The 25,356-nt window shown below is 42.1% G+C and overlaps 1 protein-coding gene across 1 annotated transcript in view; it reads right to left on the reverse strand.

Annotated features, from left to right (window-relative positions):
• Positions 1-23,080, reverse strand: part of fgd5a (FYVE, RhoGEF and PH domain containing 5a) — a 58,244-nt gene extending 35,164 nt beyond the window's left edge. The window contains exons 1-5 of the mRNA XM_083907906.1: positions 22,945-23,080; positions 17,699-20,360; positions 7,790-7,907; positions 5,781-5,839; positions 4,124-4,154 (exon numbers count right to left, since the gene is read on the reverse strand). Coding sequence (XP_083764032.1) covers positions 4,124-4,154; positions 5,781-5,839; positions 7,790-7,907; positions 17,699-20,360; positions 22,945-22,954 — 2,880 coding nt within the window. The 5' untranslated portion in view covers positions 22,955-23,080. The remainder of the gene's footprint in view (positions 1-4,123; positions 4,155-5,780; positions 5,840-7,789; positions 7,908-17,698; positions 20,361-22,944) is intronic.
• Positions 23,081-25,356: the final 2,276 nt, after the last annotated feature.

A 25,356-nucleotide genomic window follows, 5' to 3' on the forward strand; every position in this document is an offset into this window, starting at 1 on the left:
ATGTTCCTACACGACCAAAAACATGCAATATGGGGATTAGGTCAAATTGGACACTCTAAATTGACCGTAGTTGAATGGTTGTTTGTGTCTATATGTCCCTGAGATGGAATTGGCTCATCGCTGTTACCATCTTTAGGCCCATTTATACTAAATGTCCGTCGATTTTACTTCCGTCCGTTCCAAACGTTATCCCCGTCACTACCAGACATACCTCTGTGCGTCTTTTGTGTTAATATACACATTTTACGCAATACTCCCTCTAGAGGGCAGTGCCAAGTAACAAGTTGCAAGAAACACGCTGACCAATGTTAGCTCTATTACGCTAACATTAGCTTCGTTGGAGTCAGACATTTGCGGAAATATCACCCTCAATTTCAGGTGTGTCCCTGAAAAGAAATATCCATTTTACAATTTGACGTCACCCTCAACCTCGTGCTAACATCTACAACATGCTAACCGATGTTAGCTTTATGATACTAACAGCAGATTGTGTGGATTCAGTTAGTCATTTACACTCAATTTCTGTCAATTTTACTTCCGTCCGTCCCAAACGTTATCGTTTACGCTAATGTTGCATATTTATGCAATACTCCCTCTAGAGGGCAGTGCCGAGTAACCCGTTGCAAGAAACAAAGCGACCATTGAAACCGTTATTTTATCTGCGCTTGATCCGAAAAAGACTGCAATGCAAGCAGGGTTTCGTGGTTTTACCATTGCTTCTTTGTCGTTTTCTGAACTGTTGACTCTATACTGCCCCCATGATTTCCGGTGGTATTGCTCCATTTGAACACAAAGCATACAGAGTATAAATGGGCCTTTACATGAGATAATTTACATGACAAATTTCATGATGATCTGTTAAGATGTCGCAGAGATATACATATCTGAACTTGTTCAATGGGACTGAACCATGTTAAATCTAAATCGCCGCCAAATCTGTAATCTAGATCAGATCTGGATGAGAGTTAGTATGATGGTAGAGTGTCTGACCCTCCATGAACATACCAAATTTTATGTAAGTTGTAAGTTCTGTATGTCACAAAAAAGTATCTTCAAAATCAACCAATTTATTTGGATCACCTGGATCCAGTGGCTCAAAATGTAAAAATTGCTTTTGTTTGTAAAACACAGGTGACAAAGTGTTTCAGCCTTGGTGGAGGTTTGCTTACATCTCTAATTGTTGCATTTCTGCTCTTAAAAGACTTGAAAGTTTCCAAACTATGACACCAGACAAAAAAACAGACAAAAAAAACATTGGTTCAATAAAGCGTGATATTTCGTCAAGGATTTTGTCGACGCAAAACAGCCGCTGGTGCTTTCTTTCTTCACACACACACACACACACACACACACACAGCGTCACACCATTTTCTTCGGCATTGTGCTTATGCATTATGCAACAGGCTGATTAAAAAAAAGGGAGTCTTCAGTGACACCTTTGAAAGGTGGCAGAAAGATTCGGTTAGGCGGGTAACAACGAAGAGGAGCACAAACCAAATAACAGATACAAATGAATTCATGTTACGCTCACGACTGATGTCGTCGCGTATGATCCTGACTATATTTAGACTCTCGTGGGGCGTAATTGGTGTAATCCGGCGTCGAGATTTATGGTTATTAGAGTCTCGTCGTGTATCATATTTGCATGATGGTTGCTGTTAAATGACGCGTTATGTTACGTTAAAAAAAAAAGAAGCTGATGCGCGTTTCTTTACTCACAGCAGGCGTTACTAGCATCACGTAAGGAATTCAGCTTGTGACCTTATTCAAGGTTATAAGGCGCACGCTGAGTGATGGGCTTCTGTGGATGCTGCGACTCGAGCTGTCACATTTTTCCACTGGAGGCCGTCACCGTAATGGCATCTTTCTTCCTCTAAGACTTTCTTCCTTTCCATCAAAATTAAATTATTGTCAGAAGTGTTTTCACATGTGTGTGTTGCTCCGCAGGGATGAGTTTGGACATGCAATGAGCGGAAAAAGCCGGGGAAATGGATGACGCATAACTGACCGCGAGAGCGTTTACCACCCTTTAAAACCCTCCATAGTGAATAATGGCAAATAATGAATGGTCTGTTTTTATAGAGTTTGATGACCTCTCAAAGCTGCTAATAATTATAATAATTCAGGTTTTTCTGTCAAAAGTTTGAGCAGAAATTGCACATTTTCAAATTGTTGAATTTACCAGAAAAAGCAAAAAACATTGATGTCCTGAATTTTTAAGCATGTGTTTTGCGACCATATTTTTGTGTTTTCACATTTCTGTGCCTCATGAATTGTTTTCAAATAGTCAAATACCATCATATATAAGCGTTTATATTTGAAAAATAATACATATTTTAATAGCGTCTTCATATTTTAATAGTGTAACTTATTTATTTGCATTATGCACTTTTTACCGTATATTATCACTGAGCTTTTTTCATTCCCTGACTGGACCTGAATCTCTGTCTTTGCACCATTAGTGACATGTACAACCTTCCAAGAAGCATCACATTCTGCCTGGACGTGAATTGTCAGTAACGGGTTAGATGTTGTCGTAAAAAATAATATTACCAAAAAATAAATAAATAAAGTCGCAACGTACAGTAATAAATGTCTGCAACAGGTTACTTTTGTAATGTGATGCCCCCAAAATGTCAAATATAAAACGTACAGCTTTGAGAATGAGAATTTCTTCAATTCACATGTGTTTAGTACATAGAAATAATCCACACTGCTGCGTCTCCACCTCTGAAGAGCTTTGTTCATCAGGATTGTGACATCAGAACACACCATTCATTTGACACTTTGTCCCTGTATTTATAACCCTGCATGTATTTTAAATGTTGACATATAACATTAAACTGGTACAAATCATCTTTTCTCGTTGTTGACATACATTTATATGGATTTAAAGAGCGTTGGAAATGTTGTAAAAATGTCATTTTTAGATATAATAATGCAAAAAATGTTACAGATTGTATTTTTAAAAGGGAAAATATACTTTTTTAAATATAAAGTTATCCACTATAAAGCGGCGCGGCAGCCCTTTAATGACCTTCGCAGGTTTGCATTTTGCCACGTGCTAATTGTGTACGATGTGCAAACTCAGTTATCGGCCGAGCGAGGATACAAAGAAAGCGTCGGTACGCGAGCTGCGTCACATTGCGACTGAACCCGCACTGGAACACACGTCAACTCTGACAAGACCGAGGAAGTCGAATTCACTGCAACAACACTGATAAACCTGAGTCTTTACAGCCGAGGAGGAGGAGACGGAGAGCGGAGAGCAGACGCACACAGCACAATGTTATCAGGAGAGGGTTTTAAACGCAGTTACGAGTGATTCAGAGCAGTTTTTCACACTTTTTCTATACGAAAACCGACTTTTTAAAAGCTGGAAATCTATTCTGATCCATATCACAATATGGCAAATGCGTGTATTAGCATATGGCTAACATACGGCTACTATCATATATTTGAGATAGTAGTCTGGAAAATGAATCACAACTTAATTTTATGGCTGCTATTTAAATATAAATAGACATAAATCTTAACTTAAAGGTTGGAAAAATTTGGCAAATTTTGTTGGGGGCCCCAAAAATATCTCCAGCAACCAAATTTGGGTCCCGACCCAGTGTTTGGGAGTCACTGATTTAGAGATCAGGTACAGATGTTGTGCAGTGGACAAAAAATGCAATTTTAGCCATATTAAAAAAGTATTATTTTGAATATTTACACTGTTTTATCGCCAATTTATCCTCCACATGAAGGTTGTGGGGAAGCTAAGCTAATCCCAGCTGTCATAGGGTGAAAGGCGGGGGTCACTACTTGGAAAGGTCGCAAGTCCATCACAGGGTCAACACACAGAGATGGTCATGACCTATGGTCGATTTACCGTGTCCGTTTAACCATGTTTTTGACGAAAACCCATGCACACACAAGGAGAAACACGGCTGTGAGGCAACAATATTACCCGCTGCACCACCTAGATGTACCGTACTGCTAAAGGTTTCTCAACCGTGGAACTTCTGTAACTTTACAGCTTACCAACCATGGAAAAATGGTAGAAACCATCTTCAAATATCATGAACTATCCCTTTAAACACAGACATTGAAGCAGCTGAAGCGATGGTTTTCTTACCTCTTGAAGGTTCTTGAGGACGCTGACGTGTCTGCGAAAAAGAAACAAGAGGGAAAAACAAGATTTACCCAACACATAAACCTGCGTAAACACTTTGCATTCGTCTCACGAGGCTCATTAAAGTATTCAAATGACTCATAATAATGAGAAAAGTACATTTAAAAAAAAAACTGAGTGAGTGGAAAGCGGGGGTTAAGGGCAAGGTTGGTGTATTTAATCAGTTACAACAGACACTCGTGTAATTGGCTGTCAGTTTATAACGCGGGCGGCTCGATGAATGAGCTGAGTGGACGGAGACGTGGGCGGGCGAGAAGAAATTAGAGCCACGGAAATGGAAAACGTCACAATAGTGCAACCAAGGTGACGCCATTTTGGCAGGCAACGACTGTTACATCATATACCAACTGTGGGCCCCTTACTCAACATTGTGTACCCTATTCTAAAGTTAACTGGACGTCTTCATTTGATTTATATGTATTTATTTACAATACCCTTCTGAGTATTATTAGGACGTGAGCCAAGAATGGAAGGGGCCGAAATGGCTTCAGATTATTGTTTGTATCGTGTATTGCGGTCACTTTTGAGGGGGTTAACGTGGATAAAAACTCTTGAAACCTTGCATTGAGGTCAAGTTTGGCAAAAATGCGATATCGGCATAGTTCCCGGATCCGTGTGTTGCTCAAGGGCTAAACACAGGCAAAATTGAGTTGCACCAAATTTCCCAAAACTTGGTGGGAATATGTTGTGGACCAAGATGAACAAAAAAGTTGACCGTAACCATGGCCTCAACTCAACAGAGTTGGTGATTTTTTGGTGGAATTTTGGCGGACCATTTTGCCGATTTGCACCCTACGAAAAGTTGTTGAAATTTATTGCGGATTGAAATGTGAGGTCAGGGAACTGCTGCACTACCCGACTTGCGTGGGGACGCGAGGGCCCTATCATGTTCCTTTCTATTTTTTTTGGAAAACATGGAAGTCACAAACTCCGATCTATTAATGCTTTGCGATTTCTTGTCCCCAAAGTACGAAATCACGGATGGAACAAATAACAATCTGAAATTCAAATTCAAATTCAAACCCTGTTGGTGACAAGCTAAAGGGAGAACATGTATTTTGTGACATACTTAAAAAACCTTTATTTTGCTTGATAAAGTTAGGGGAACCACAGGTTTTAAGTTAAGTTTCCCTCTTAATTGCCGAACAGGAAGCCGTGAATTTGGACGTCGTCACATAGTACAAGGCTAATAAACTTGAATAACTTGTTTAATCATAATATTTCGTATTTCGTATCATTCTCTTATTGCGATGTGTAAGCGTTCTCTCGAGTAGAATTAGAAAAATTGAAGATGTCGCAATGCTGCAGGTCTGGAATTATGTCTGCTTCCATACTCAATATTCAAGTCTGTGATACATTGCTCAATCTCTGTGGATTTAGAGTGAGCGGTGAACTCTAAAAGCTTGGTGCATTGGTGAATTCATGTGAATTCATTAAAACTTCACTTTAGGCAAGTTATTAAATCATACACACATAAATCTTGATTAAAACATTGGGGAAATTTGATTGGGGACCGCTCCCAAATAAAATCTCCCACTCTTAGAGTGACTGGATTAGTGGAATGCGGCGTGTTTGTGTATAGCGATGTGCAGATACTCACAGTCTCTCTGAGTCCACGATCTCTTTGGCGACGTAGAACGCTCGGGATCGGCCGTCAATCTGCGTGACAAGGACGTAGAGAACGGTGGGAGATGAACGTACAACAGTTTTTAAAGGCTCTCTGTGGCCACTTTACTCCACTCAGACATGAACAGGAAGCTGTAGAGTTGCACTTTTTTTTAAAATGTAATTTCTGCTGTCAAAAGAAGACTGATTGTTTCATTACAGTGCGGAGCACAAACATGAAGCTTTTCTCAAATGTGGGATTTTTTTATTTTTTTTTTTTAAATTTAGATTTTTGCATTATGTATGAGAGAGTGCCCGAGTGTGTGGTGACAACAATGTGGCCCATTGATTTAGAGGCGAATCACAGGGTCCCAAAACATCTGAGCCCAAACATAACACTGAAGCCCTTTTAGGGAGTTCATCAGGAAGCTTTGTCACTGTTATTTCTTCCTATGTGGGGCATTTCGCAAATTCGACATGAAAGGCACTTGATGCTCATTTCCTTGAAACTGAACCAAAACACCATTCCATTAACTGACACTATCTAGTCCTCTCCCTCTGTGTTTTCTTCAATGTATTGTGTTTTTATTCCTCGGGGAGGAAATAAACAAGGAAATGTATGGCTTATAACAAGAAGAACATGTGTGGGCCAATCATTTCCATTACTTTGGTAGTAGCAGGACGGGCGGTGTCCATTTCCATGCTGCTGTAAAATGGGTATATTTTACCGTGTGGAAGTGTGACGCAAACGTGTTTCGGGCTAGCGACTGTTAGCAAAACCAGTTGATAACAATGATTTTTGTGGTATTTTGAACACACAAACAGCGTAGCAACATGCCCACTGATAAAAACTTCTATTTAATTTGTTATATTGAGAAAATAAACCAGAATATAGCTGCATTTCAGGGCTAAAAAAAGTAAAAAAAAAAAATCAAAATACTTGATGATTAATCAAGTAATTGTTTCAGCCGTAATATACAGTGTGTTGCCTTTATTCTAACTTTTATTCAGACTTTGTCTTTAGAACTGTTGGAAGTCATTAAATGCTAGCATGGTTCATTAGCACTGTGTTGTTTACTCTAGCCTAAATAGCTAAATTTGGCTAAAATTCAGTGGCTTTTATGATATGTAAAAAGGTAAGTTGGAAGTAAACAGTGTCAACATCAACATCAACTCCACAAAACATTTACAAATACAGCAGACTATAAATGTGAGGAAGCGCAAATATGGTTCATCCGCTTTAGCAAAGCTATTATCTCTGCTGCTGCTACTAGCATAACTGCAGCGAAAACTAGATTGAAGCTAACACTTGTTATGGTAAAGTGTAACTACGTAGTGGACATTTAGCATCACTTGTAAGAATTCTAATTTATTTAAACCCGCTAAAAAAAGCTCATTTTAGTGTACAAGGGGCTGAAGATAGTTGTTTACTCTTTAGCCATGATAGCAGATAGGAGCTTAAAGGTTTGGTAAATTTAGCCAAAATTCGGTGGCTTTTACATTAGGTAAAAAGGTAAGTTGGAAGTAAACAGTGTAAACAGCATCTCCACAAATCATTTACAAATACAGCAGACTATAAATGTGAGGAAGCGCAAATATGGTTCATCCGCTTGAACAAAGCTAACACCTCTGCTGCTGCAGCTAGCATAACTGCAGCGAAAACGTGATTGAAGCTAATACTTGTTATGGTTTAAAGTGTAACTACTTAGTGGAAATCACGTGTAAGAACTTCTAATGTACTTGAACCAGTTTAAAAATAGTTATTTTAATGTACAAGGGTCTGAAGAGTACCGAGAAGTATCGCTATTGCCAGGAAGTACTGGTTTTTGATACAAATCCTTCTCTCAGTCTTAATTTTATGTCCCTTCATGTTTAAAATTCAAACCTAAAGGTCTATCAATACATCGACGCATTTAAAAGGACCCTTTTGCTCACTTCTTTGATTTACTGGACCAGTTTGTCTGATTTCAATGTCATTATTCATCTCTCCGTCCCATTTCTCACCTGTCGGTCATAACTCTGCTCCACCACCCCCTCTTCTTCCTCGGAGGTTCGGCCGTGGTCCTCGTCTGCCGACAGCCCGCCGGAGGCAGGGGTCATGGGGAAGGGCTCGGTGTAGGCACTGCCGAGGGGACGGGAAAGACATTATGAATGCATATTTCATGGTGTGAGAGCGTACAGGTACATTAGAACATGGCTACAGCGGCGGTGCATTAATCATAAAGCACAGGACACTGACTACATTTATAACAGGGAATACTGTCCACATTGCACATTGCATTTAAAAGCCATTAATAGTATAGTATCGTCTATTGCATCGGGCATATTCTCTGGATACAAAGCACTTTTCCAAATCCACTGTTAATATATGTTTTTCTTGCTTTTTTTCCTACACTGCGAGAGTCTCTGAACATTTCTAATTCCCACACGGTGTCCTCCGGTGACACGCTGTAATCCCTTTCACCGTTCGGTCTCCTCACAGATGGCACAGTTGTGTTCATAATCTCTTTGGTGAGCTGCTGCTTTACCTGAGGGCGGGCGGGTGGGGCACACTTTAGGTCACTTCACATGTAATCCCTTTAAATGTTACCTGTGGTAATTATTAATGTCCTCTGGTCCATTAAGGCCGGTTCAGTATGTCTGACCTAATTTACTGCCAGGGGAATAACTGGGTTATAATAGGTTTTATAAAAGCAATGGATAAATTAATGGGTGTAGGTGTAGAAGCGGCTATAATATAATTTAATATACTGCTTATGAGACAGTTGCCAGGTTACTCCACTGTATATAATGTTTTATATTCTAACAAAGCTTAAACGCGGACTATATATATATATATATATATATGCGTATATGTCATATAAAATGGTGCATAAAATGTGAATTTACTATGTGAGACGCAGCAGAACACAGCAGTTTTTCCACTGATGTGGAAAATAACAGGTAGATAGTGAAAATAAAAACAACGTTGCAGCCACTTTATGTGGCAGCAATGATTAATCAATTAACCGGTTTGTTAATTGATGTCAAAATTAACCATTAAAACATCAAAATGTGAATATTTCCTGGTTTCTTTGCTCAATAACACAAAAAGAAATAATTAAAACTGAATAATTTTGGTGCATGGACATCGTCATTTCTAGGTTTGGGAAATTCTTTAAGACATTTTATGGACCAAACAACGTATCGGTTAATTGAGAAAATGTTCGACAGATTAAGGGATGATGAAAATAATCTTGAGTTGCAGACCTATTGCAAAACACAGATTTGATCAGCTATTTATCTTGGGACTCTGCATTGACTTTTATTCAATTGAACAGCAAAAACGAGTGTTATCATTAACTCTAACCACAATTCATATATTAGCCCTAATTAGGACCAGGTTTTGGGCTCCATGTGGTCCTGAAAGTTCAGTGTTTATGCCAGAAAAGGTCTTAAGGTAAGGTAAACAGGACATTAAACATGTACGTCCTAACTTGGTTTATAGGTTTCACGGTCCTCACAAAGACATATTTACAAGTAAACACACACACACACACACACTGCCTCTCAATGAATATGTGTCCTGTTGTTGTAAACATTCCCCTGTGTGTGTGTGTGTGTGTGTGCGGTGAGAAGACTATTAGAGGATCAAAGGTTAACAGAGTTACCCAATGGACTTCATCTCCATTCACACCCCCCCCCACACACACACACACACACAGTGTTGGGTGGGCTGCAGAAAGCACCTGCAGCCTCATCACTCATGGTTGACCTCAGCGAGGAGAGGTCGACCTAGTGTGAGCTCCTGGCTGATGCTGGGGAGTAAAGAAAAGCTTATTTTCTTGAGATCTGAATTATTGTACGACTGAGGGACCTTCATAGATACTTTGTCCTCGAAAAAAAAATCTTTCGTTCCATATTTATGTTTAAAATAAGATAATTTGAGAATGAATGTGAATAGCTCTGTTTGCCTGACAGACATTGTTGATATTGGCATTGGTGTCAGCGAACTAAGGTATGTTTATAAATGACAGCGGCATGTTGCCCTATGTTCAACAACAAATCCAAGATGGCCGACTTCCTGTTGCGTTGAGGTCATGGTGTCAAGAGGATTTTTTTGTTCGTCTTGGGCCAGACATTGTTCCCACTGAATTTTGCGAAATTCAGCGCAACTAAATTTCGTCCAGCTCCATATGCGCTTGACCTGTGGGGGCGCTCCCGAGCCATTTTGCATTGGTTTTTTCGCAAGTCCATTATTTTGTCGAATTTTTCGCCAGTTGTTGATGTGTGTGCCAATTGTCGTCCATTTTCATGCGTGTTTAGGGTGGTCCGTCCTAAATATATGAGCCAGTGTATTAATTGAATAGCTTAGAATTGAATTCACAATAACAAGATTTGGTTAGAAATGGCATTAGCCCAAGTTTAATATAAAGACTATTTTATATAATATATTCTGTAGTAGAGATTCCTCGGCCTGAAAAATGTTGAACCACTGGCTTGGAATATAATAGACAATAAACAACAATAAAACCATATGAGAGTCTATAATATGGAATCTCATAACCATTCTATAACCTTTACACAGATCCATTACGACAATGCTGCTAAACCAAGATGTGTCTTTTAATATAAAACAGCAAAGTTAATTCAGTAACGTTGACTGTCTCTACAAAGACGCTCGTAGCACAAATCTCCTGTGAATCACAAGACGAGTCCTTTAATGTGCAATTCAACGTTTGAGTCTTCAAATAAATATATTAGCGGCAATCAGACAGCGCTCGTTCCACTTGTAATGGCTCTATTAACGCAAATAGGAGCCGATGAATGGGCTCATTAGGTGGTTAACTATAGATGACTTTTGATGCTAATGGTTCAGGGAATGGGCTGAAGTTTGAGGATGTTTAGCTGCTGTCGGAGGTACGGAGTTTGTGAACGGAGCCCGTGGCTGTTGTGACGCAGCGTGATGAAGGGATTTAATGAAGACGCTCACAGACACAGCTGCCGTCCTGTCTGTGGTGTGATAAAAAGGCGGCGACGGGTAATAAAAACGTGCCACCAGTGTTTTAACGTAACAAAGCACAAAGACTTTGTTACTGTACTTAAGTACAACGTGGGTTTTTAACTACACATATACACGAAATGCGCATTTTGTTTTTGAAATAATCATGAACAGTTGGCACTTTCACAAATAAGTGGTTTAAATAATTGATCTAGTCTGAAACTGAGCTACAGACTAACTTATTGACTAATTAAGTCCCACAAACTTAGAAATAAGGGTTCCAAAAGGGTCCTTCTACAAGGGCTGAGGTTCTAGCTGGAACCATTTGCTTCTGAAAAACCCTTTCCCAAAGAAACCTTTAATGTCGCGTAAACACGTTAGTCTGACTAAAATCGAGCATGTCTTAGTCGCACTAACATACCTGGATATTTAGTCGGACTGGAGTGGGTACACTCTTAGAAATCAGGGTTCCAAAAGGGTTCTTCTACAAGGGCTGAGGTTCTAAAGGGTTTTTCAAGGGTTCTTGGTAACACTAATGGTTCCAGTAAGAACCATTTGATCCAGAGAACCCTTTAAAACCCCTTTCCTGAATAAATGGTTTTAACTGGTTCTTGGTGAACCATCCAAAAGGGTTCTCCTATGAGGACAAGTCGAAGAACAATATATGGTTCTACTAAGCACTTTTATTTCTAAGAGTGTAGATAAGGCTGGGCACTTGTTCCTAACAGTATGGAAATATCATTCTTCAATATCAACATAATAAGGGTTCCATATACATATACATATTAAGTGGGCTTTTCATTACATTTGTGGATTTGTGGATCCCCTAACACACGATTGTGAACTTGGGGACATAGAACTATTAAAAAACAACAACTATTACATTGCATTCTTTGTAATTTACTAATTGCTGGTGTTTCAAACTGTTTGAAAATGATTAATTGTGACACTTCTGGTCTGTAGTGAATCCCGTTTGAAAAACATGGTAATCCGAATAATATCCATAATACAACAAATGCAACTATAACCACAAGAGTAGGATAAACTGTACAGATTGAGATTATATGAAGCGAGTGAGGACATTCCTGGATGGTGATAAAAAGAGCAGACCTGGCATTCCTGAAGGGACCACACCTCTTTTTGTTGTTCAAAGCACAAGTCTGGGAACCTCCACCCCACCTCTCTGACCCGCTTCTCCCACCTCCATCCTATCTGTCCTCCCCCCACCTCCCCGGTCTCCACCTCCCCTGCAAAGCCCCACCCTCATCCTGCATTTCCTGTAAACAGGCTGGTGGGAAGCTCCTAGGTTGGACACTTCCTCCCCCGGGGATGACCTGGCAATGACCTCAGGGCGCCTGGCACCGGGCCTGGCAGCCCACGGACACGCCCTGTCCACCACCTCAGCCGCCGCCGCACGGCCACCACCCATCACAACAATGTACTTAAGATGGCTCCCTCATCACTACTGATGCTAACACAACAGTGGGTGGACGAACGTGTTTTAGGAGGCCGTGGCTGGACTAAAATTCTAAAATTCAAACTAAAATGATCCGGTTTTAAAAAAAACAACTTAGGAGAACCCACTATAAGAAGAAGTAGATACTATAGTAGTTACTATTTTGTAACCTCATACAAACTCAAAGGTGAGTCAATTATTTTGAGGCGCTAACGGGGTCACCTACAAGTTACTAAGTTTGACTAACACACCCAAATACGGTGGTTTTAAGTCAATATTTGAGTCAAACTAGCCTAGCTTCACATGCTTCACAGGTTTTTGACCCCAAAATAATAAAAGCTCCTACACAGAAGAAGAAGACGACAAGAACTGCGAAATGCAGACTTGTGTGATTTTGGACCAAGCAGACCAAATTTATGTTCTATCACATTTAAGAATAATATTATTTAAGTTAACGGATGGTAGAAAGACAAATATCGGCGCTAGCTCGACATGGTAGCAGCTAGCAACATGAAAATAGCGGTAGCATATTGCACGGATACTCAATATATGAGTCAAACTAGCCTAGCTGCACATGCTGCGCAGGCTTTGACCCCAAAATGATACAAGCTCCGACAAAGAAGTAGAAAACAATGACAAGAAAAACATGGCGAAATACATACTTGTAAGCAAGAGTAAGCAAGAGACTAAATTTATGCTTTATCACCTTAAAGAATTAAATATTTTTAAGTTAATGATGGTAGAAAGACACAGAATGGCACTCAACGTGGTAGCAACTAGCTAACTAGCAGCCGGAAAATAGCGGTAGCATATTGAAAGAAGTGTGCCTGCCTCTACTACGCTAGTATGTTATTTTCCAGTTGCTAGTTAGCTAGGTCCTACCACGTTGTCGAGCTAGCCCCATTCTGTGTCTTTCTACTATCCATTAGCTTAAAAATATTTGATTCTTAAAGGTGATAGAGCATTAATTTAGTCTCTTGCTTGGTTGGCTGTGTCTTTTTCTTCTGTGTAGGAACTTCAATTATTATCGGGGTCAAAGCCTGTGTAGCATGTGCCGCTATAAGCTAGTTTGACTCATACTTTGAGTATACGTGTAATAGTAATTTGACTTAAAACCACCTTATCTGGGTGTGAATTTGATTTAATATAATATATGTCGGACTAACGGCAGTGTATTTTAAAAGCCCATGTTTTACCCGCACCAAGCTTTTTTTAAACGTACAAAATGCAAACAGAATGAGAGTCAAATACAATGTGATTATTATTATGCGGTTAATTTTAATCTGTGATTAGAGTCACCTGGAGTCTGATCCTTTTGTGGATATTTATCAGCCTCCGTGCAACATGTGCTGTTCACGCAGTCGTGAAGAAAAGAACATGTAACTGAATAAGAGGCAAAACAATCAGATTTGGGCCACTTGAGTCTGCAGTCTCCCCTCTCTCCTCCAGGCTAGTTTGCACAGCAGACACTCTCCAGTGTTTATGTGCGGGTTTTCTCTGAAATTTATACGTTTTAATCACACCATTTAAACTCTCTATGTCCCAGAAAGTGCATGGTTCCTTTGAGGGCTTGTTTTTTTCTCTCTCCCGTTGCGGCTCTTAGTTTGGTAGACGTGTCTCACACAGCGATGCAAAGACGTGATGTGTCCTGTCACCTCGTATTCACCGCATTTCACCCCCCCAGGAGACGCATCTGTTACCAGGGCCGCTCTTTGAGAGTGTCTCCGTGGGGCCTGGTTTATGTTTATTTGAGTGTCAGTGCATATTATGCGCGTATGTGTGTGCCCACAACGAGCCGTGTGTAGTCAGTGTCGGGGGGGTGTTTTTTGTGCCACTCTTTGTGTTTACATCTTCGGCAGTAAACTCTGTTCAAAGCTTGCCACGGCCCTCCGACTCGCCAAGCTGACGACGGCAGTGATTTATTGAGAACAAATCCAAACTGTTGCCGCGGCTGTAGACCCAAAAAGAAACAGTGGATTTTTGTGGCGAAGGAAAACGACTGACAGCGGAGTATAGTGCACTCACAACAGAACCTGTCCCGCTCTAACGGGAGTAGACGTGCATTTTTAAAGCGAAGTTTCAAAGTCGTCGCCGTGCTACAGGCTTGGCTTGTTTCCACGTGTGTGATTAATGTACAGCACCGTTTCAGTACTACACTTGGGCACGAGCGTTCAGCCAAAGCAAAGAGACACGTTCATTAGCAAGCTACCGCAGTGTACGGTGGGAAAAGGGGATCACACTAATGATTCCACCCACAACGTGCACAGCACAAACCGAGGCGCTTGCTTATTTGTAGGCGTGAACACGCGCGCGTGTGCGCATGCATATTAGGTTTACGGCTCTGTGCTGCTTTATCAAAAAAAAAATTAGGGTTCCTGCAAAGCATTGCCGTCTCAGCAGAACTGTCGTCGCACACACACACACAAAGAAAGCCGCGTCGCAACGGATGAGTGTTGAGCGTGGACTCGCTCAACGCCGGGAGACCATTAAGAGCTCTTTTTGTCCACTTTTAGGTTTCACAAGTAGACTCACCACAGGGATGTGTACGCCTTTTATTCCCCCACAGATTCTTTAAGAAAATGCTAATGTGTGCAAAAACCGTACATGAATTCCCACTGGACATAAAAAAAACCTATGTAATATTAAGTTTTAACAGGTTTTTGACCAGTGGGAAATGTGTTTACTCAGCAGTCACTCGCAGGTAAAATGACTCAATGGATGGAGTTGTACAGTTTTCTTCTTTGCTGCTTCATTTTTCAATTTAGCTAAAACGCAGATTCAGCTATCGACAATTTGCATTAGTAAATGAATTCCGTGCTGGTGGTTGTATTGTAGGACAAAAATCAATGACATAGATTCCATTAAAACTAGTGCTGAGCACATTAACGACGTTAATAGCATCAATGTTAGCGCACGTTACGTAACGCTACGCAATGTTACGTAACGTTAGTAACGCTAGTAACGCTAAACTTTAAAAACAGAGGCACACATACGCAGTACACAGTTATGCTGGTTATTCGTCGCGCTGCTCTTTTCCTTTAATAAACAGACCGCTCCAGTTCGACTGCAGGTGCGCTAACGGCGCTAAAGGAGCTAATGCAGCTAACTGAGCTAACTGGTAAATGGTGCCTGTACTAAACATAACGTCACGCATTACTTTTTCCCGGTCAGTCGTCATGGAAACGTTGACACCGCTAACCGTCGTTAACGGGCCTAGCGCTAATTAAAATATAGCGACCGTTATGATGAAAACAAAAACCAGAACACAATCCGAGTGTAGCCTAAGAGCTTTATATGCAAAAGTCAAGCAAACTATAAGATCTGCAAACTGAGTCCGTGCCCACATAGATATGTGGGACTTTAATATACAAAATAAAAGTGTTAAATAAGGAGCAGTTAGTTGCAGATGAATTATAAATACCCCAACAACCTATTTCTTGGCCCCTGCAAGAAAAACTGAGGTAGAGACCGTTTCAGATCCAGATTATGTCGAAAGCCTTTAAGCTATTGTCCCATCTCTTTGACCACACACTGGTCATCAAACACAACTATTTTATTAACGCCGGTGGAAAGACGTTTGGCCCCGTAGTGGCTGAAACCGGGCAATTTGGTACAGCCCGACCGCGGCGATTCCTCACTCTATCACACACTGCGGTAAATCCTGCGGCCCCTCCAGGGTCCAATGAAAGAGAGGAGCTCGGGGGGGGAAAGCTACTTTAATAAAAGCCTTCCTAAACTTAACCGTAAGTGTCAAGTACAGGAGAGCAATTACACCAGAACTGCACTTCAGCCCCCCCCCTCCCCCCTATTCTACCTCACTTTATCCCTATATACTCTTTGTTTTCACTCTCCTCCTTCTATAGCACATCCCCATCCCCTCACACTCTCAGCTTCGTGTTAAAATAACTCCCCCACACATTTTCACTTATAATTGCAGTCCATAATTACTTTCTCTAATGTGAATAACCTGGGCTTGGTGAGCCACCCATGTGCCGTTATCTCCTCTATCACTACAGACTTGCAAAGGAAGCAGTGGCACCAGATGTGACCTCTAAATCTTCCAAATGAAAAAAAAGCACCAGTAAGCTCCCCCACATGCATTGTCCATCTTCCCAAAGCTGGCGTTGCCTCCCGCAGCAGGCTGCTCATCTCTCACTGAACACACCAGCAACAAGAGGCTGATCCCACTGCTCATTTGAGACATACTGTACGAAAATCTGTCAGTTGTTCGGGGGCAAAGATTGCTCCCGTGAGTTCACGAGTCCAGGCTTATAATATTTCTGATCGGGGTTATCTCAATCCTGGTCCTGGGGACCCACTTGCCCTGCATGTTGTAGATGTTTTCCTGCTCCAGCAGCTCTGGCAGAAGCCTGATAACGACCCATTTATTCGAGGCAGGTGCGCGGAAACATCTAAAACATGCAGAGCACTGGGTCCCCGGGACCAGGATTGAGAAACCCTGCTTTAAACGACGCCTTTAAAAAGCGGTTACAGTGAACTGTAGCTGTGTGACTGCACTCCATAGTTTTTAAAATGAGCTGCAACATTACACAAGATCATAAATACAACACATTCTAGGGCGTATTATATTAAACACCTCGAACATTAAGCCGCACCTGACAACCGTTTTAATTATCTATTCATTTGGACAACATTTAAATGGATTAAGTGACTGCTGGTTGTTTAACTAGAAAGTAAAAAACAAATTCCTGTTTCCATTTCCCAGAGTCCAGAGGCATGAATGAGTCTGAGCTCGTGCCAGTGAACAGTTGGCGCTTTAGCAAATAAGTGCTTTAAATAATTGATCCGTTCGAAAGAAGAGTCTGACACTGAGCTACAGAGCTATCTCATTGACTAATTAGGTCCTGGATAAGGCTGGGAAATTGTTCCAGACAGATATGGGCATTTTTCATTGAAATTGTGGATTGGAATGATATTTTGAAAACCATGTTGATGTAATAGCAAGATACACCGGTCAGCCCTGATAATTACACAAGTAACAGGTTCAAATGTAAACTTATTTTAAACGTTGAGTTTTCCTCTATGACAAAGGAACACACATATCAGTCACAAACATTAAAACCAGTCACCTACTGCACTGTTTCCCAATCCTGGTCCTCAGGGAACACTGTCTTGCTTGTTTTAGACGTCGCTCTGCTCCAACACGCCCTGATTCAAATGGTCAACTCGTCATCACCAAGATCTGCAGAAACCTGATAACGAGCTGTTCATCTGAATCAGGTGTGTTGGTGCAGGGCAACATCTACAACATGCAGGGCGGGGTCCCCTGAGGACCAGGGTTGGGAAACACTGACCTCCTGTATTGGGTTTACCAATCTGAGACTAAAGCAAATACATTAGACAAATGGTCAAATATAAACTTGGTTCTGCCCAGTCAACTCTAGCCTCACATGTGCTTTTGGAATTTCAAAGAACCAACACTTTCTAAATATGATGATTTAAAGGGTTATCCTACCTTTCAGTGTCTTCCTTCGACGTCTGGGCTTTGCTCTCAATCCCGGCGAAAATGTTCATATCCACATAGCCGTCGTTTTCATTGCAGGCAGCCGTGGTGCGAACCGGGTCCTCGAAGAACTCTGTGACTGTGTGGGATCTCGTGGGCCTGCCCGGGATCTGGATGTTCTCGTAGTCCGAGTTCATGGCCGGGATGTTCTCGTAGTCTGAGGTGTCTGCGCTGGGGAAGGAGATGGAGCGGGGTTTGGTCAAAGGCAGCGGCATCGCGCGGCGGCGAGAGCGCTCCTCGAAGGACTCCACTCTGGAGACGCCCCTGCCGTACGCTTTGAGGTCACCTTTCCTCCTCTGGTGGACGTTGTCGAGGATAAAGGTGGGTGGCAGGTCTGAAGGACGCTGCTGGGGGATCACCATGCGGCACTGGGACTGAGGTGAGCTGCCGGTGCTCCTACGATCGAGCTCTATAACTCTCGCCGGGCCGTGGTGACTGGATTCAGAGGAGGAACGCGATGAGCGGACACTCACGTCATTAAAAACCTTTGAGTCTGACTTCCTCTTGAACTTGAGTGCCAGAAAGCGTTTAAAGGAGGACTTCTTCTTAGTCGGTACGTCGCTGGGTTCGTGCTGGATGAGCAGGGATGGGGAACTCTTGGTGACGGGTCTTTTTGTGATGAACGCCAGCTCAAAGGGAGGTGGGATGTCCACGAGTGAAGTCGGCGTGGAGACACCGCTGGACGACTGATGGCTTCGCTGGGAAAAGCTTCCAGAAGAAGTTATGACGCACGGGAGGGAGAGGTTGTCGTCTTTCCTCCTCATCCTGATCTCATCCCGCAGAGATTGGTTGAACTCTTTTGGGGTGGTCATGGTCAACTCTGGACCTTCTGCAGAGCGTGAATACAGCAAGAAGCGGCGAGTGCCCATAGACGGGGTCACACTGTTGACCCCAGGCTGCTGTGAAGGGCTGAGCGGTTCGCTGCTTTGTTCCAAGGCCACCGAGCAGTAGTCATGAGTCTGATACTCCGTCCCCGTCTCTTCCGGTACAGTTTCTGGAACGTAACCTGTGATTTTCCCAGAATAAGAGCGCGACCGCGTCACAATAGATTTCCTATCCAGGGTTATGAAGTTCTCCCCTTCCGAATCGAACCCCGCCTCTTCGTAAATGTGCTCTTCGCCGTCAGAGTCTGTGTCTTCGTGATAAGGCACAATGTGGCAGTCCAGTTCTTCGATATCCTCCTCAAAGGCCTCGGTGGTGTGGGCAAACACCACTCGGTTCGTGAGCTCCGGGGTGCGGCCCACGTCCAGGTCCGTCGGCACCGTGATGTTGCACAGCCTGATTCGAGGCTGACAGCTCGCCCTCTGGCTGTTGTAGGCCTGCTCACGTTTGGCCGTTCTCTCTTTGGCGCTCTTGCCTCTGACGGGTCTCTTCTCCGCGTCCTCCTCCTCGTCCTCGTCGCCTATCTCGACGTAATTCTCCGACGAGACGCACTCCGACTGTTCAAAGTCATCCGCTTTGAGACAGACGGTGTCGTCGATGTCCGCGTACTCATCCGCCGACTCGTGGTCCTGTGCTTCGTCTTTATGCTGACTCGACCGATCGCTGCCCTCGGCTGTCTCACCCTGGTCAGAGAGGGCCTGCTTGTCCTCCAGCTTGTCCACGTCATCCGATGACACGTAGTACGGTTCCTGGTTAGAAGCGGCGTTCGGCGTTTCCGCTTCGTTCGAAGGTTTGTCGTCGGCGTCGTCCTGACTCCACTCTGGGTCAGCGGTGTCGCTCGTATCTCCCGGCACTGCTTCGATGACGGCGTACGGCCCGAACACGTCCTCGGTGCTGGACGTGAAGCGGAAACAGCCGGAGAGGTCTTTGGTCGCCCGCTCCGGTTGCCACACCTCTGTATCCCCCGATATAGATTCAGCCGGGTCGCACGACTCGCATGTATCGCTGGCGTCGTCTCCGGGGCCGATAATGTCGTAGGGATACTCCTCGGTTACGGTCGGGAGCACTCGGAATCCAAACGCGAATTCTTCACGAGTCTTGTCAGCGAGCGAGCCGCTTTGCAAATCGTCCTCGCTCCGGTTGCCGTTCGCTCCATTAAGTCCAACATCACTGTCCTCGTCACCCTGACTGAGTGACTGATCTTCTTCAGAGAGTCCTGCAGACTTTTTACTCTGACGCTCTTTTTCTGTTTCCTCCTCCTCTGTTTCAGTCAGAAGAGGAGAAGGCGTCGATGTGTCGTCATTGTTTTCATCTTCAGTCGTTTCGACGACAGAACCGTCATCTCCTTTAATAGTGTCCTCGGAGCCAACGCTGTCGGTGTCGTCGTGATTATCCGATACGTCCCCTTCCTGTTCCTCAGTTTCGTCCTCTGGGTTCATTCCTCCCGTGCCGTTGGCCTCGCTCTTCGCCTCTCGGTCCTGATTCTCCTCAGCCATGTCGCGGAGATCTTCTGCCTCCTCGTCTGAGTGACTCAGGTCTCCGTTACTGAGGCTCAGCGGGGGACGGGGATCCCCCTGTGGGTGAGGCTCATGCAGGGGTCTCGGCTTGGGCGCGACAGGAGGTTTTGGACCAAGAGCGCGGGGACACGGCCCGGACATCAGCTTGGACTGTACTTTGATGGTCAGGTGACTGCGGACCGTTGGCTGAGGGACTGGCAGCGGGTTTTGAAAATCTGCAAAAAAAAAAAAGAGGAAAAAGAAAAAAAAGGATGATTTAAAGACGTGTCATTTTTCATTCTCTGATTCTTTTTTAAGCCCATTGTAAACATGTGCGCCGTGTTTCTGGATAAAACACAGAGAGGAAGCCCAGAGCAGCACAGTGTGGTCAGTGACACACAGAATGCCACAGGGGATGTTATCAGCAGGAAAAACAACAGAGTCACTGGGCACTTACAGCAGGAACAATAACATCTCCCTGTCTGGGAAATGACACGTGTCCTGAAAGCTTTTTTTTTTAAACGATTACTCTCTTTACTAATCTAAAAAACATTTTTTAATTAATGTAATTTGATTAATTTAATTATGGCTGCAAAAAACAATGATGTGGTCGACTATAATGGGAAGAACAAAACAAAGAGCTTATGGTGTACTGATACTTTTCATATGCTCCCAACTCACACACACCCTTAACTCGGATTTCGGAAAAGTCACAGTAATCTCGCCGACCCCAACATGGGATTACAAGATTGCAGCCACTGCTATGTTTACTGCTAATTTTGCCTTATGTTTTTCACAGTAAATTAGTAGAAAAACAAATGCTTCAGTATGCTTCAGTGATATTGTATAGTCATTGGAGCACCGCATCAATAATTTGGTGTGGTGTTTAAGCCTCCAACCACTAGTTGGCAGCACTTCTTCGGCTATTAGCTTTAAAAAAAAAATGCTAATTGCACTTTTGCCTTATGTCTTCCACAGTAAATTAGTGGTACAAACATGTGCAACACTGGTTATATGTATTTAGCGTAGCAGACGTATAGCGCATTATTCTCTTGTCGCAGGACTGAAATTTAAAAAGATTTAGTCACTTTTTAAAAAATATGATTTCATAATTATTATATTGTATGGTGTGTAAGAAAATACCAATACTCAAAAATGTCTCAGTTGATACTGCGTTGATTTTATTGGAGCACTTCATCAATAATTTGATGTGGTGTTTAAGCCTCCAACCACTAGTTGGCAGCACTTCTTCGGCTATGTCACTCTCTCTTCCACTCCTCTCACAAGACAAAAGACATTTTTTACGATGAGAGTTTTTCTTAAAATTTACTATTTTTTGGGTAATAAATCCATCTTATATTATATTATCCCAATATATGGCAATCTTATGTTTGCCAATACACAACCGTAGCACTGTATTTGCGTGAAATAGTATAATATTTAAAATATAAGCTGCAAATCCTTGTACATTTGCGATTTATTCCAGACTTTACAATGAGGTAAAAACAGTGAAGTCGTTAAATTGCAGCTTTTTAATAGTGTCATGAAACACACCCACATTTAACACAGTGTGTACAGCCCTCGTCTCTTTCCTGTTATTTTGTACCTGCCCTGACGCACGTCCGATTACACCCCGCGTGCACTTTGCGACTAAGAGTGTTTTCTATTTTACTTTCACTGCGTGGCACGCGTTTGAATTAAGACGGTTTTTGTGAGAAATTCCCATTCATTCTGGCAGATAAACATATTTTTTCTTCTCCCCCCCCTGACACGCTTCCTTTTAAGAATTCCAGGATTCTAGAAGCCCCTTTACCCAGACTCCACACACAGGATGTCCAAGGGGAGGAGGAGGTGGAGGAGGACATTAACAGCGTGGCCCCCACATCACTCCTCCACGAACGTCTCCAGGAGTTTGCGTTTTCACAACACAAATGGACTTCCTTCTTGTCATTCTTCTCAATTCTCACGAAACACACTCACACACACACACACACGGGTTTGCACAGCTATTCTTCTCAGGACACGGCATTGACTTATTTATTTTTTGTATTATAACCAGTTAATGTCTAACTCTAAATAACTTTAACATAACCACAATTTGAATCTCAGATATATGGTTCTGCTTCATTAAGACAAGGTTTTGGTCATGTCAGAATATGGTCCTTAAGAGGGGACAAAAACAAGTGTACACTTTTTGTGGTGTTAGAGATGGGGGGGGGGGGGGGTCGGGGGAAGGTCTTTTTGAGTGTCCCAGTCTGACAAAGCCACCCGACTGCAAACAACAGGATATGAATTATGCAACGAGAATTCAATTTAAAGAAATGATTCTAAAAAAACAAAGGAAGAGAGCAAAAAGTACAGGATGTGATTTCAGAGTGTGAAAATGTCACCTGTCATAAGTGACAAAAATAGGAAATTAGCACTATAACCTTTTCTCGCACACAAACCTTATGACAATTCATATTATTTATATATAATTTGTAGTATATATATGTATACACACATGGTGACCACTGGTGACCTTCGTCTGCTTTCACAGATTATAATCCCACATCTAACCCCAGCATTAATCCGAGAACAGATCTTTTTTTTTTTTCCTGTAAAGCAACTTTAACAAAGACCGATGATGACAATCTGTGGATTCAAAACCTCTAAAACAACAATTTAGTTAATTATTTAAATAGCATTTTTGAGTGGTTTATTATCACTCCACTGTTGCATTAAGTAAGCACTTTCACTTACATTAACACTACTATACTAAACATCATAAATGACCACATAAACTGTGTTTGATGCACGGCGTTTGAAGTTTGCACCGACCTGCGTTCATGATGAGGCATCATCATCATCATGTCCATCATCATCCACGGGATCCCACGGTTCTCCTCATGGCTCCGCGCGCGGACAGCGGACAGCAGCGTCCCTCTCCAACAGTAAAAAAAAAAAAAAAAAAAAAGACGCGGTCGAACTTAATCCAAACGCACGCACATTGTGGGGAAATCAAGTTGCAGAGTGAGAAATGAAGAAGAACATCTCATCTCCTGGGTTCTTGTTGTTGTTGTTTTATATATAAAAATCCTCCTGCAGCGTCTGTAGAGAGTTGAGCAGCGGCTGCAGCAGCAGCTGAGGTGCTGATGCTTCACTGGAGTCTGGTGCGCTTCTGTGTGGAGAGAAACGGGAGGAGCTGCTGCTTCTGCTGCTGCTGCTGCTGCTTCCTGAGGCAGGACTACAGTCTGCTGACAGCACAGCACCAACCTAGTCTCTCTCTGTCTCTGTCTGTGTGTTTTATTAAGCTGTTTCTGTTATAATATAGAAATGTCACCACCTGGATTTAAAGCTGCAGTGTGTGACTTTTTGCAACTTCAAAGATACCTCTAAATGTAGGTAAGAATTTACCCACTAATAATTTCACACACAAAAATCCCTCTTATAATGGGCAGAAATACTAAAAACAGGCTCTGTGAAGCAATACTATCAGACCTGACTGAGTATCCAGCAGCAGAGCTGGGGTGGGTGGAGACAAGAAACGTATCGCGTCAAACTGCCGGACAACAGTAAACAATAAAACCAGTTTGGATTAATTTAATCCAATAAGGTTTCACCAAATTAAGCTAATGTTCATGTTTGTCAAACATATAAAAATTAGCCTAATGTTAAAATAGCTGGGATGAGATAAGAAAATATAACAAAACCAAGAAAAAAATGCTAAGCTAAACTAAACTAAGAAGAGGGGGAAACAGACAACAAAATATAAACCAAGTTAAGTTGAGAAATGATAAACTAAGACAAAAAGACAATTAAGCTAAGATTAAGCTAACCTAAAATAGGATGAGATAACAAAACAAAGCTAAGCTAATCTAAGAAGGGACAAAAAAGACAACAAAATATAAGCCAATGTAAGTTAAGAAATTATAAGATAACATGAGGAAAAAAGACAAACTAAGCTAGGATAATATAAGAAAATATAACCAAAGAAATGCTAAGCTAAACTAAGAAGAGACCAAATATGTACACTAAGTTATGAAATGATAAGATAAGATTCCAACATAAATGTGTCTTGAATACATGCAGTATCTGCAATTTTAATATCATTGTCACCATATATAATCCAGAGATTAACAGCTTCAAATCTGCAGCTTCTGTCTTTGTAGAAAAAAAAACAATTGTCCTAAATCACACGTGTTCTTATTCTGCAGCGTGAGGCCGACTTATTTCACCAAGCTGCAAAGAGCAATTGAACTGTGTCATGTCTGTAACATCATAACATGGAGAGGATTACGGTCAGAAATCCAGCAGAGCTCCTGCTCTCTGCTTCCCCACCAACATGTTTTGCTCGTGGATTATTTCCTGCATAGAAAAGTTCCTAAAAGCAGTTTCCAAAAACAGTTTCTCCAGGACACCAAAGCTTTCGCGATTGGCCGTGGCTTCCTGGCGCAGCATCTGTTGCACGATTGAATGAATGCAACCCTTTAAAAACCTTTTCTTCATAACAGGAAACTGCTCTCCCTGTTTCCTGCACAACAGGCAACACTTCCTTAGCAACAGATGGGAATGGCTGCATTGTTAACCCCTTCACTTGGTGTTTCTGTGCACGACGCCATAGTTCGAGGAACGGACAGGGACTCAAAGACTGAGGACTCGAGTAGTAACTCATTCACGTTTAGTCAGAAAAACAGTTTGAACCTGGTTTTAAAGTGGATTTTTGACCATCGTGAACGTGTCTAATGAAATTTATTGTCATTTCCGCTGTAAAAAAAACAAGAATGTAATTCATATTTGCCAGTTTCCATCGACACAAAAATAAAAAATTAAATTTATCGTGGAGGAGAAAAACCCTGAGTTTGGAAAAGAAACCAAATTTAAAAACCTGATTTTAAATAGTATTTATCGGCTGCAGCTTAGGCTACAATCAGCTAAGAGCTCAATGTTTTAGTGAACCTTACATCTGTTAGCATAGCCAATAGCCAAGAATGTTTTTTTTAGCAAACCTTACATCTTTTAGCATAGCCGATAGCCATGAATATTTTTAGCGAACCTTACATCTGTTAGCATAGCCGATAGCCACAAATGTTTTTAGCAAACCTTACATCTTTTAGCATACCGATAGCCATGAATGTTTTTAGCAAACCTTACCTCTTTTAGCATAGCTGAGAACATGAATGTTTTAGCGGACCTTACATCTTTTAGCATAGCCAATAGCCATGAATGTGTTTTAGCAAATCTTAAATCTGT

This window comes from Microchirus variegatus (genome assembly GCF_963457635.1).
Source record: "Microchirus variegatus genome assembly, chromosome: 21".
NCBI lineage: Eukaryota > Metazoa > Chordata > Actinopteri > Pleuronectiformes > Soleidae > Microchirus > Microchirus variegatus.